We start from the raw sequence: 13,403 nt of genomic DNA, 5'->3' as shown, positions 1-13,403 counted from the left end.
TTTCCAATGTCTAGAAGAAGACATTTAATTCAAGTAATTTGTTAATTTGTATCCAATCATGAAGTCATATTTTTCTGTATTGACTAACCTGTGTTGTTAGCTGTACCAAAAAATCACAAAACCTGTTGAGAAGCTTTTTTATTATTTATAATAAATAATTCATTCTTTAATCTGACTCATTTGTGTGGGATATAAGAATATTAAGGTAGTGTGGTAATGATATTCAGAGACAATAGAGATTGAGGATCAGGAGGACTAGTCTATGGTAGGAAGCATGGCACAAAGAATAATAAATGTAGTCAGTGGCAGTGATGATTGGAACTGATCGCTCTGAACAAGAACTATGTGCTGAAAGGGTATAAAATGAGATGCAAGATACCCCTTCATTGACATAGTGAAAACCCACAGATGTCAAAAAAGCAAAGAGAAAAAGTAAAAATGTCTTCCCAGAGGCAGGCAATGAAGGGTGGGTGGATGGGAGGGAAACTGGGGACATTGGCGTTAAGTGGTGTACATTCTATGACTGAAATGCAACCTTAAATAATTTTGTAAGCACGTTGCTTAAATACAGTTGCTTAAATGCAGTTTTTTAATGTTAAAAAAATAAAATTGGGGTGCCAAAAAATAAAATAAAATTGAATTCTTTTGCATCAAAACTAAAAATAAATCACAACCTGGATGTCTTAAAACAATAGATATGCATTATTTCATAATTCTAAAGGCCAGAGTATGTAATCAAATTGTCAGCAAGGTTCTCTGAATGAGTTAGGAAAAGTTCTTTTCCAGGTCTCCATTTTAGCATCTAGTAGGTAGTTTTTGTTGGTTTGTTTGGGGTATTTGTGTGTGTGTGTGTGTGTGTGTGTGTTGTTGTTGTTGTTTATGCAAGGCTGAGTAGTAGATCTAGAGTCTCATACTTATGAGTCAATTGCCCTACTGCTGATCTTTCATCCAGTCTCTGATAGTTATTTAGCTGGTAGTAGCAGCTTGCTAATCCTTACATAATAATCTCCTTTGTTAATTCATGTCTGTGTGTGTGAGTAGTGGCCACCCTTGTCTTCTCTGACAATTTAAACATTATCTTCTCTCTTTCTAAGGACTTCATAAAAATTAATTAGGGTCAATCCCAGTGGCCTCATATTAACTCAATTATTTTTAAATACTGTTTATAAGAAGGTCAGACTCATGAGCCAGAAGTTAGAACTTGAGTATTTTGGGGGAGTTACATTTTAATCAGCAATAATTGAACATAGGTTTCTAGATCCCATTGGTCCACTGGAGTTTTCACTGTGAGTGTGGGTGAAACATTTAAAATGGTAGATTCTGCCATGTATTTTCCTTCCTCTGTACATTCATGAACTTATCATTGACTCCATTATGCACTGCTTTTATCTTCTGACACAACATACAAAATTTGAGTAGAAACTTAGATTTTTTACTTTAAGATCAGTATTTTTACATTTCTTCCTTTCCTCAGTAATGCTACATTTATTTTTACTGAATTATTGGCATCATAAATGGTTCTTTTTCTGTCTAGCAATTTTTGTCCTAACATCTATTATTTTAAGTAAGCACTTTTCAAACAGTCCTTAGTATCTGTGTGTGTGTGTGTGTGTGTGTGCATTGAATGAAGTAGATAGATGACCTAGCTCAGTAAACTAGGAAGTAGTTATGGGATTAGGATTGGGATAAATCAGGCCAATCCATGTTTATACTTTTGAAATATATTTTATTTTAAATTTAAAGCATCATGATTAACAACAGTATTATTAATGATAGAAATTAATGCATATTAAATTCCACAGAATATCCAATTCCCTCAAAAGTCTACATTTTCCATCATAGTGTGATGAAAAAATTTTGGTAAGCCAGACTCTATCTCTGTATTGTTATAACTCTATAAAAGTGTTAGGTGACATTAACATTTATCTTACTAATATTTTTATTATAGATTTTGAGGAACAACTAGAAAAAATATTCAGGGTACAAGTGATGGATTTTCAAAGCCAAGCAATTTCATACATTTTCATGCAATTCCATACAATCAAGTAATTTCAATTAGGACAAATTTTAGCTTCTCTGTACTTACACTCAGTTATGAATTCTGCATACAAATGAGACTTATAAAGCTTTACTATTTGATAAGTAGCAGGTGAGGAGAAAATTAATATAATTTCTATTTTTCCTGGGGTATTTTTTGAGAACTTGCTTGAAGTCATTTTTGGTTATGGTTTTTGTTATGCCACATTTTTTTTTATTTTATGCTATGCTTGATGGTGCATAGGGCTTACTCCTGGCTCCATGCTTAGGGATGAATCTTGGCAAGCCCAGGGAACCACTTGTAGTACCAGAGATAGATAAAGGCCAGGAAGTCTGTATACAAGGCAAGTGTCCTACCCAGTGTATTATCTCTCCAGATCCAGAATTCATTTCTTTATATTTCACTAGGTAATAAAAGCCAGAAACACGTTCTGAGACCTGAATCCCTTGAAGGGACAGACGAAGAGGATCCAATTACAGCCTTGGAATGGGACCCATTATCCACTGACTATCTTCTTGTAGCTAATTTGCACTATGGAATTCGCCTAGTAGATTCTGAGTCACTTTACTGCATAACAACCTTTAATTTCCCCAGTGCCGCAGCTTCTGTACAATGTTTGGCCTGGGTTCATAGTGCTCCTGGGATGTTTGTAACTGGAGGTAAGTTTACCCTCTTAATTAATGTTTCCAAGTTTGTTTTCTATGGGGCTATACTCAGCTGTGCTCAGGGTTTCCTCCTGGCTCTGGGTTTAGGGAACACTTTTGAGGGATTAAATGTGGTTCCAGGCATTGGACATAGGACAGCCCTCTGTGAGGTAAGTGCCTTCCTGCTCTATTATCTTTTTTCTTTTTTCTTTTTTTTTGTAATTGGGCATGCATCATTTTATTTATATTTTTTTCTTTTAAACGTACTTTCTTAAAATAATTTTTATTGTGAACAACGTGAATTACAAGTCTTTCATAGTAATATTTAAGGTACATAGCGACATTGAATCAAGGGTATATCCACCACCGGTGTTGTCCTCCCTCCAATCCTGTTCCCAGCATTCCCCTCCTTTGCCCCCCAGACTGCTAGTATAACTGGTCCCTTTTAGTATAGCTTGTTGAAGATTGGGTATCGATTCTGTTGTTGTTAACTAAAGTTTTATATATGTGTATATCCTTTGCCTCAGAAAAAGTATCTATTTTTCATTGGATAATTGTGTAAAATGTGTAAGAATCATAAATATTGTATTTTATTATAGTAAATGCCATTCTTTTCTTTTAAGTATATCCTTAATATATTGACAGAAATGAAATAAAGGGGGGCCGGTGAAGTGGCGCTAGAGGTAAGGTGTCTGCCTTGCAAGCGCTAGCCAAGGAAGGACCGCAGTTCAATCCCCCGGCGTCCCATATGGTCCCCCAAGCCAGGGGCAATTTCTGAGCGCTTAGCGAGGCGTAACCCCTGAGCATCAAATGGGTGTGCCCCGAAAAAAAATTAAAAAGAAAAGAAATGAAATAAAGGCACATATTTTAATTTTTCTGGGAATAGCGGAATTGATCATATATGTTTACACTTAAGTTTATGTCTGTGTATTCTTTGCATATCCAATACCCATTATATAAGGGGCTAATATCTCAGATATACAAAGTACTGATAGAACTTAACAAGAACAACAAGAACAACAACAATAAATATATAACTCCATCAAAAATGGGAACAAGAAATGAACAGACACTTCCTCAAAGAGGAAATACAGATTGTCAAAGGCACATGAAAAAATACTTCACATCACTAATCACCAGGGAGATTCAAAGCAAAACAACAGTGAGTTACCATCTCATGCCACAAAAACTAGATCACATCACAAAGTACAAGAACAATCAGTTCTGGAAGACACTTGGGAAGAAAGGAATTCCCATTCACTGCTGTAGGAATGCCATCTAGTCCAGCCTTTATGGAAAACAATATGGAGATTCCTCCAAAAACTGGAAATTGAGCTCCCATATGATCCAGCTATACCACATCTAGGAATATACCCTAGGAACACAAAAAACAATACAAGAATGCCTTTTGTATTTTTATGTTCATTGCAGTGCTATTGACCGTTTTATGTTTCAGATAAACTCTTTAATATAGTGACTTTTCTCTGTCTTAACTAGATTCTCAAGTCGGTGTTTTACGCGTTTGGAATGTTTCAAGATCAACACCTATTGACAATTTTAAATTAAAGAAAACAGGATTTCACTGCTTGCATGTACTCAATTCTCCCCCAAGGAAAAAATGTAAGTAAAAAAAATTTGGTATTTCAAGGGCTGGAAATATATATGTGATGAATGCAGCCACCTGAATTCAATTTCTGTTATCCTAAATTGTTCCCCAAGCATGCCAGTAGTGATCCTTAGCAAAGAGCCAGAATTAAGTCCTGAACACTGCAAGTGATGGCCCAAAACAGAACAAATCACCCACAAAGTTTAGTATTTTTAAATAGAATCTTTTCTGCATTTAAGTAAAATCTATATGTCATATAACATATGGGTGTGGCCCCCAAACAAAACAAATACAGTTGACATCCAGAGCCACATAATATACAATATTATGTAATTGAAAATATCCAGATCTTATGTTCCTTTTACTTGATATTTAAGGACAGAATTTAGATAATTTCAAGTTATTTACATGGAAAAATAAAATAATAATATTAATGAAAATAGAAATATTAATTGATAGTTTTAAATAGGCTTGAAGTAAGACAATTTATATCTTAAACATACCTATTCTGTAGTTTACATGATATATAACAAAGACATACCCTGTTATTCAAATTTAAATTGAGTAACCTCATATTCAAAATTAAGGAGCTAAAGCATATATTCCATGTTTGAACACCAGTTGCAAATATTCTCTATTCTTTCAGATTATTCATATTTTAAAATTACTCATTATTATTATTGTAAATGAGGAAAACATTTATTTTTATTTTGGGCCCACAGCTCAGAGCCTTTTCTGTCTGCACTCAGGGATCATTCCTGTAAGAGCTCAAGGTACTAAATGGGGTGGTGAAGATTAAACCCAAGTCAACTGTATGCAGGGAACATGCCCTACCCACTATACTATCTCTCTGTCTTCAACAATAATGCTATCAAAAATGTCTGGATTTTTGTGAAAGCTTTAAAATGAGAATAGTTCTTAATCATGAGGAAAATGGAACTGAGTTTCATTAAGTCAAATTACCTTTGGTTGTTAAAGTTCCCCAATTTATGTGGATCATAAAAGAAAACAACATGCAGTAGGAAAATTAGTGATGGATAGTCTAGAGTCATTGGTTTGTCTTTCTCACTGCTACCTTTAAAATATACCTAGTAGCAAGGACTATTTAAATTGATGTTATTTTAGTTATCAAATTTAGTATCTGATGTAGTGGTAAAGACACATAGTAGAAAATATTTGTATTTAAACCTAATCAGAAATGTAAGACTTTCTGTAGAGTCTTAAGAATTACAAATCCCAGAGATTAGAGCTGTAGAAATATTCTGACTAGAGAGAGATATGATTATATTTGGATTCAGGAATTTGACCTATTTGTGAATTATATGTGTATTCTGCATCGTAGGACTTTATTAGTTCTTTTTTTTTAGTTCTTATGTGGATTCCTATCATGGTGTTACTGAAATATCACATTCTCTTCGTTCATGTTTATAAAAAAAAGCTTCCAGTGAGTATTATAGAAAATTAGAAAACTATAAAGAAATACATATCAATAGTGCAATTTTTGAGAAATTCCTTTCAGGCTTGGGGGAACCATATGGAATGCCGGGGGATCGAACCGCGGTCCTTCGAGGAGTGATTTATGAGCACATAGCCAGGAGTAACCCCTGAGTGTCAAAGGGTGTGGCCCAAAAACAAAAACAAAAAATACCAAAAAAATGAATTAAGATAGACAGAGATAGAGATAGAAGATAGAGATAAAAGTTATTGAATAACTCCCAGTATTAATGAGTTCAAATATGTTGAAAACTAGGTATAATGATAGAGCAAATACCTGGTATATCTGGCAATCTAGGGTTAACCCCCAATCCAATCCATATATACATATATACAATTAGGAAAACCAGTTCTGGGTCATGTTAATTTTAACTATTAGCAAAACTTCACCAAATCAAATATTAGTAGTTCATTCTAGTTTGAACTTCTGTTATTCTGAAATTCTAAGAAATGATTTTTTCCAAATAAACCGAATAGGTAAGTCTTTGTTATAATTGGATCGAAAAGAGAAATATGGGGATATATTGATCTGTATTCTATTATGTAACATAATGCTTAGTAATTTATGATGTTATCATTTGTAATTATATTGGGAGACGAATATTCCTTTTCTAAGAAAAGACTTTTTGACTGAGATATGGAAAAAGAAGTTTCAGAAAAGGGCCTTTATGTAATTAAAAGAAAAATAAAGGTCTTTGGATAGTTAAAATAAAACCCAAAAAATGACATATATGTCAAACAATTGTGATTTTTTTCTGGGGCACTAAATTAACCAAAAATAATTGTTTTCTTTAGGTTATAATTAATGGAAGAAAGTTTTTAGCTATAAAATATTCATATGCATGTTTCTAAAGGAAAAGGAAGGAATTTTTATCAGCATTTTGAAAGAAGATTCTAATTCACATAAAATTAAACTGTGCCCTAATTAATAGGATAAGAAGAAGCAAGTACCAGTATTTGTAACCTCTTATGATCATTTGCATGGATCTTTTTTGGGGGGGGCACATCCAGCAATGCTCAGGGGTTATTCCTGGCTCTGCACTCAGAAATCATCCTGGCAGACTCGGAGGATCATATGGGATGCTGGGGATTGAATCTTGATTTTTCCCAGGTTGGTCCCGTGCAAGGCAAATGCCCTACCACTGTGCTATCACTATGGTCCCTCATTCATGGATTGTTATCCAGTGCACTACACTTAATCTCTGTATACCTCTTTTCAAAATAATGCTAGTTTTTTTCAGACAGATAAATATTTGCAGTGCTGCAGAATTACTTCAGTCCACAGCTCTGAGATCATTGTCTTACCAGTTTACTGATAGCAGTTCTAAAGAGAAGTAAACAAGGATACATCTTCATAAATAAAAAGCCAAGGTTTCCTTTCAGCATATGGGAAACTGATGTGTTCATGGTTCCTGTTGTTTTCTTTCTAGTTTCTATCCAGTCTCCAACCAAAAATCATTATACATCTTCAACCAGTGAAGCAGTCCCTCCCCCGGCATTGACACAGAATCAGTCCTTTTCTCTTCCTCCTGGCCATGTGGTTTGCTGTTTCTTGGACGGTGGAGTTGGACTGTATGACTTAGGAGCCAAGAAGTGGGATTTTCTTAGGGACTTGGTATGTTTCTGAGAATTTTTTTCAAGAGACAGTATTACTGTGTATAATCCCAGGATCTTTTCTTCCTTAGCTTTAGTATGTTTGTGCTTCACTATGCGATATTATTTTGCATAACCCCAGAATATTTGCTTTCATATATATAGCTGAATGTTGTTTAAGTTTTGATTTTGGCAGGCAGGGGTGGAGGTGCTCCCAGCTTGTTCTCAGGAAACTTGGGGCCCTTCCTTGTGGTTTTCCAACAATCAGAGGTTAGATGTCAGGGGTCAAGAATGCAATACTGCTCAGGTATGTGCTGGAAGAGATTACTAGGGTGTCCTAATGGGTATTTGGGCACCCACAGAGGTAGCATCAACAATGTTCAGGGGACCATGTAGTACTGGAACTTAAAGTGGAATATATGTGTGTGTATTTACCATTTTGTGAAATTTTAGGGAACAAATTTATAATGTAAAATGCACAAGTATTCTAAATTCCAAGCTTAACATGCTAGAAAATTATGGGGAAAGATTAATTACAATTCAAGGTGGATTTTTTTCTTGTTTTTTTAAGCCATGCCTGGTTCTATGCTCAGGGATCACTCTTGTCTCAGGGGATTATAAGGAGTGCAGGGATTTGAACCTGTGTCAACTGTGTGTAAGGCAAGCAACCTATCTGCTATCCCAATATAGATTCTTCTTATTTATACAAAAATTGTGATATTTTTCTTTGATAACTTTTTAAAAAGAACACTTAAATGGAGATATTTTTTAATCCAGTTCCACCTTCATCTTTTATTATACTACAAGAATGACAATAATTCTTAATGGTTCAATGTTTATAAATTAATATATCATCCTGTATGTGCTAAATGATGAGAAACTATGTTTTGCATTTAATTGAAATCGAAAATAAGTCCTCAGAACATATGAATATTTAGTTGCTAATTTGGTGAACTATGGCTAATTAAAATCTTAGGTTGTATGAACTACAGAATTACAAAAGCACAGAGAATATTTATTGTATTAGTTATTCCAATTTTATTAATTTTCTTCTCCCCAAACCCCTAAAAGGAAACAAAACACTCAAGTTGCTTAAATTTTTAAAGGAAACTTTCTTTGAAGTTCAACTTCTCTCTTGAAGGACCAGCAATAAAAACTTAAGTCCAATTGTCAAAGTGAGAAGTGGTCATATCTTTTCTTGTCTATACAATTTTGCATTTATGTTTGGAAAACTAGTACATAATCATCCTGATTATATATTATAGAATTGTAATCACCGTCATGAAATTTTCCCAGCAGTTGTGACAGTCTTGTGTTACATTCCTAGGGACACGTAGAAACAATCTTTGACTGCAAATTCAAACCTGATGATCCCAATATTTTAGCAACTGCTTCATTTGATGGCACCATTAAAGTTTGGAATATAAACACATTAATGGCTGTATATACATCCCCGGGTAATGAGGGAGTTATTTATTCTATTTCATGGGCACCAGGTAAGAATTAGAATTTACTATTCTAATTAATTAGGCACATAATAATACATTATAAAAACAACTATACTTTTATGTTCAATTTTGCTTGATTAAAATTGAGTGTGTAGTTGAATATTTTCACTAAATTGTTTTTGTTTAAATAATATTTTGTCTCTCAATGTCATTTTGCTTGAAGTCATTGTGTAGGCAAATTTTTTTCAGCAGCATTTTCATATGATCTTGGGAATATACTATGCTAGGTACATGTATAGTCTAGAATAAAGATTTCTAAGCCTTTTTAGATGTATGTTATATCAATATTAAAAACTAGTATGGTAAACTTATATGATCTTGAAGTACCTCAGATTAGAGGTAATTATTGATAATACATTTTACCTGATAGAAATTTTTCTTAAATTTTCATATGAATCAAATGAAAATTTCCCAAATTTTATTAGATTTTTATCTATTATGTATCTTATGAATATGAATGATTATGTTTTTATCACAGTTTAATTGTGACCACACAATTCTATATAATTTTTCTTCATAAAAATTTAGTAGGGTTTATAAACAAAACAAGTTTGACCAAATTTTTATTATTGTCTAGCTTTGCAGTAGATGCATTTATTATAATTAGTCTTTCTGCCTTGGCATACATTTCATAATTTTAACTATAAAAAATTAAGATTTGCTTTGTGAATCTCACCTTCCTCTATCAAAACAATGTATTTTTATTAAATTACATTTATGGCTATATTTTCACATAATCTTTGACAAATTCTTTCCTAAGGTGATTTAAATTGCATTGCTGGCGCAACATCCCGAAATGGTGCTTTCATTTGGGATATTAAAAAGGGCAAAATGGTACAACGATTCAATGAGGTAAGATATATTTATTGCTAAATAACACTATTGCTTTTGCTATTTCCTTTTTTAATGCTTTTATAAACTTTTAAAAAATAGTTAATCAGTAGGCCAGAGAGACAGTATAGTGAACAGAACACTCGTTTTGCACTTGGCTGACCCAGGTTCAATCCCTGGCACCGATATGGTTCCCTGAGGTCTTAGTGGGAATGATCCATGAGCACAGTGCCAGACGTAAGCTCTGAACAGCACCGGGTGTGGCCTAAAAACAAAAGTGAATCAGGGCAAGGAAGATGATCTGAGTGGTAGTTTATATTCCTAGCATGCTTGAAGCCCTGAGTTTCATCCCCACGACCACATACCCTGCAACACAACTTATTGCTTGGCTGAGCTTGGGGGGGGGGCAAATGTATCCATTCTTTCTGCACCACCATCATCACTGGGTATAACTTTTCTTAATGAGGTTGTTAATAATTCAGCATTATTGTATTCTTCAAAAATAACTCAAAAGGCACTCTCATGACAAAATGAGTCCTTAAAAGTGTAACATAGTATAATGTATAGAAATTCAGCCAAAGGGCACAAACAGTTCAAAGAAATTCTGGATCATCTTTCACAATATTACCAAGGCAAATATTGAGTAATTAGAAGACTAAACTTAGAACAAGTCCCAAATTACTAACACTTTACTAATTATAGCTCTTTATAGAGAAAATTAATTCATTTTATTGCTGCAAATATAATATTTCAATTGTAAACTTCTCTTTTTCTGTTTGTAGTGTTACAGAATATACTTTTTGATTCTGTTTTTGAGTCACACCCAGTGATGCTCAGAGGTTACTTCTAGCAGAGTCAGGGGACCATATGGGATTCCTGGAATAGAACACAGGTCAGCTATATGCAAGGCAAGCACCCACCCTACCAATGCTATCACTCTGGATCCTTCAGAAGTACTTTTACTTCTGAACATTTAAGTTTGCATTCCATATTTTACTTAGTTGCAGTAATACTTGAAAAATAAATGACTTTATTTTAGTATAATTAGATACAAATGAATGGGAATATAATCAGGACCCAAAGATTGCCTCATTTTTTTGAAGTTTCATTAATTGAAAATTTAATTACAGTAGAAACCAATTAAATAATATGCATGAAATTTGTGTCTATGAGGTTTTGAAATAATTGATACCATTTATATCTTTGTGAGGATTGGACAGCCTTGATATTTTGAGAGGATTCTAAAGTAATACAGAAAATACAAGGGTTTAGGAGTCACTCCCAAGAGTGCTAAGGATTTTGGGGGCCAACTTGGCAATTCACTGTGGAGACCCAGAGTCACCATTGTTGGGGATATGGCTGAGGCCCTCGTTCCAGGGATACCTCAGTAGTGTTGGGGCCCTTTGGGGTCATTACAATTATGCTGGCCAGGCGTGGAAAGCAGGCATTGAGACTCAGGTGCAGAAGTAACCTCTGGAATTGCAAGTCATAACCTTAGGGTACTTTGGTGGCCAGAATCAACCCCACAGGGGCCAGAACAATAGAATCGAGGTAAGGTGCTTACCTTGTATGCGGCCAACCTGGGTTCTATCCCTGACATTCCATATGTTCCCGTGAGCTTGCCAGGAGTGATTCATCAGTACAGAACTAGGAGTAATCCCTGAGCACTGCCAGAAGTGGTAAAAACCAAAACAAATGTGATTTCTCTCTTTGGGTGTGATTATTGAAATTGTTGTCCCCAGTTATACTTATTTTTTCTCTTCCTCTCTTTTCTTTCGTTATGTGCTATGCCATGTTTCTTATTTCAAGACCATGGTGTGTTTTTTTGTTTGTGTGCTTGTTTTTGTTGTGTTTTTGTTTTGTGTTTTGTTTTGTTTTTTTTTTTTTTTGTTTGTTTGTTGTTTTGTTTTTTGTGTTTTTTTGTGGTGCTTATCGATAAAGCTGGAGTCCTCAATGGATATTTAACACTTCTTTTGGTACTGGTGGAGTGTTTCACCTTCTCTTTCTTTTCACCTCCCAAATCGATGATGAGAGCCACTAGAAGGATTCCGCCCATTTTCGGGGTATTAGACTCTTACCCCAATTTATTACTTTTTTCTTTTTCAGGCAAAACCACATAACTTGAAATAGCTGGTCTTGCCTCCAGTTAGAGGGGGAAATAAGGGAGGCCTCAAGACCAAACAGGTGCAAGACTACTAAGTAATAGGTTAGATACAGAGGGGACCACATATTCTAGCCACCCGGGGGGTGAGTGAAGAAGAAATGGGAGGGAAGACAAAAATGGACGGGTAGGGAGAACAATTTGGTGATGGATGGGAATCCCTCCTGATTTTATGTGAATATGTACCTAAAATATTATTGTCACCAATATGTAAGCCACTATGATCAAAATAAAATTATATTATAATAAAAAAAAACCAAAACAAATGATAAACAACTAGATCAAACAAAGCCCACTCTACTATCTGCAGCCCCATAAAATGCAGTTTAATTACATTATTATGAACTGCTAGAAAATAGGTTTGCTTCACAAAAAGGAAAGTTTGATGAAGGACCATATAGATAACATTCTTCTTGAAGAGGAAAGTTTTGCCCTGTTTTATAAAACCAAATTTCTCCTTAGGTGTCAGGTCGTTGATTCTTAATGTCATCTTGGCATCTTGTGACCTAAAGTATATGACCTGAGCACTAACATACTCGTAGTTAGTCCTTGGAGCCTCATGTCTTAGCATCAAGGACATGTCTTCAGTCTAATCTTACCATTCAACATTCCATGGCAAACCTGTGACCTATGTTCAATAATTTCAATCTGTGACAATTAATATGGAGAAAAATAGCTAAGCAGGACTCATTATAATACAGTAAGTCCTTCTTTGCTTAGCTAATCTACAGATTGAGAGAAATGAAGAGCCACATATTTTTCATAGGGATAAGTGAACACTGCATAAAGCCGCCACTCCATACATTCAATGAGAAAACTTTGGTTGTGTTTGTCTTACAAATCATCTTAACCTCCATAGAGGTAAAAAGAGCAAAGTTGGGACTAAAGGAAGGACACAGTATGATTTAATCTTACCAATTGTTTTAAGAAGCATATTTACCTGTGTCCACCAAAAAAATGCACCTGTGCCACCCAATTTATAATGTAAATCATGATTTTGTTGCTTAAGTGTGACAGCCTGACATTTGGTTACAGTACAGCTGCCTATGATTGATAAACAAAAATTGTATGTTAGCATTACCTAACAAGTTTAGTAATTTCAAGTAGAAAATTAATGCTTAGAAGTAAGTAAATAGGAGAAAAAAGAGGTGAATTACTTCTTATTGATAAGTATTTTGAATTTTTTGAAGCATGGCAAAAATGGAATATTTTGTATTGCCTGGAGCCATAAAGATTCCAAGAGAATAGCAACTTGCAGCAGTGATGGTTTCTGGTAAGTTTTATGAAATTACATATATAGAATATTAGATATATTTGGTAATATGAGTTGTATCATGGTAGAAATTATATTAAATAACATGAGATTCTATTTATATAGCTCTATCAACTATCATAAGGGTATTTAAAACTTATATAGGCATATGGGCATATGTTATATTGCCTATTGATGTATCAGTCATAAATTATACTGTAATAAATTTTAAAGTAAATTAAAAATATTGCTTTATGAATGAATATACTAGAGAAT

General features: G+C 34.2%; 1 protein-coding gene across 1 annotated transcript in view; it reads left to right on the top strand.

Moving 5' to 3' along the window:
• Positions 1 to 13,403, top strand: part of WDR17 (WD repeat domain 17) — a 116,254-nt gene that overhangs the window by 39,233 nt on the left and 63,618 nt on the right. The window contains 6 exon segments of the mRNA XM_049771315.1: positions 2,446 to 2,697; positions 4,180 to 4,302; positions 7,213 to 7,397; positions 8,703 to 8,871; positions 9,644 to 9,735; positions 13,066 to 13,148. Coding sequence (XP_049627272.1) covers positions 2,446 to 2,697; positions 4,180 to 4,302; positions 7,213 to 7,397; positions 8,703 to 8,871; positions 9,644 to 9,735; positions 13,066 to 13,148 — 904 coding nt within the window.

Source organism: Suncus etruscus, chromosome 4, assembly GCF_024139225.1.
Source record: "Suncus etruscus isolate mSunEtr1 chromosome 4, mSunEtr1.pri.cur, whole genome shotgun sequence".
In the NCBI taxonomy this organism is placed as follows: Eukaryota; Metazoa; Chordata; class Mammalia; order Eulipotyphla; family Soricidae; genus Suncus; species Suncus etruscus.
Note: the sequence above shows the minus strand (reverse complement) of the source record. Positions and strands in the feature narration are given on the sequence as shown.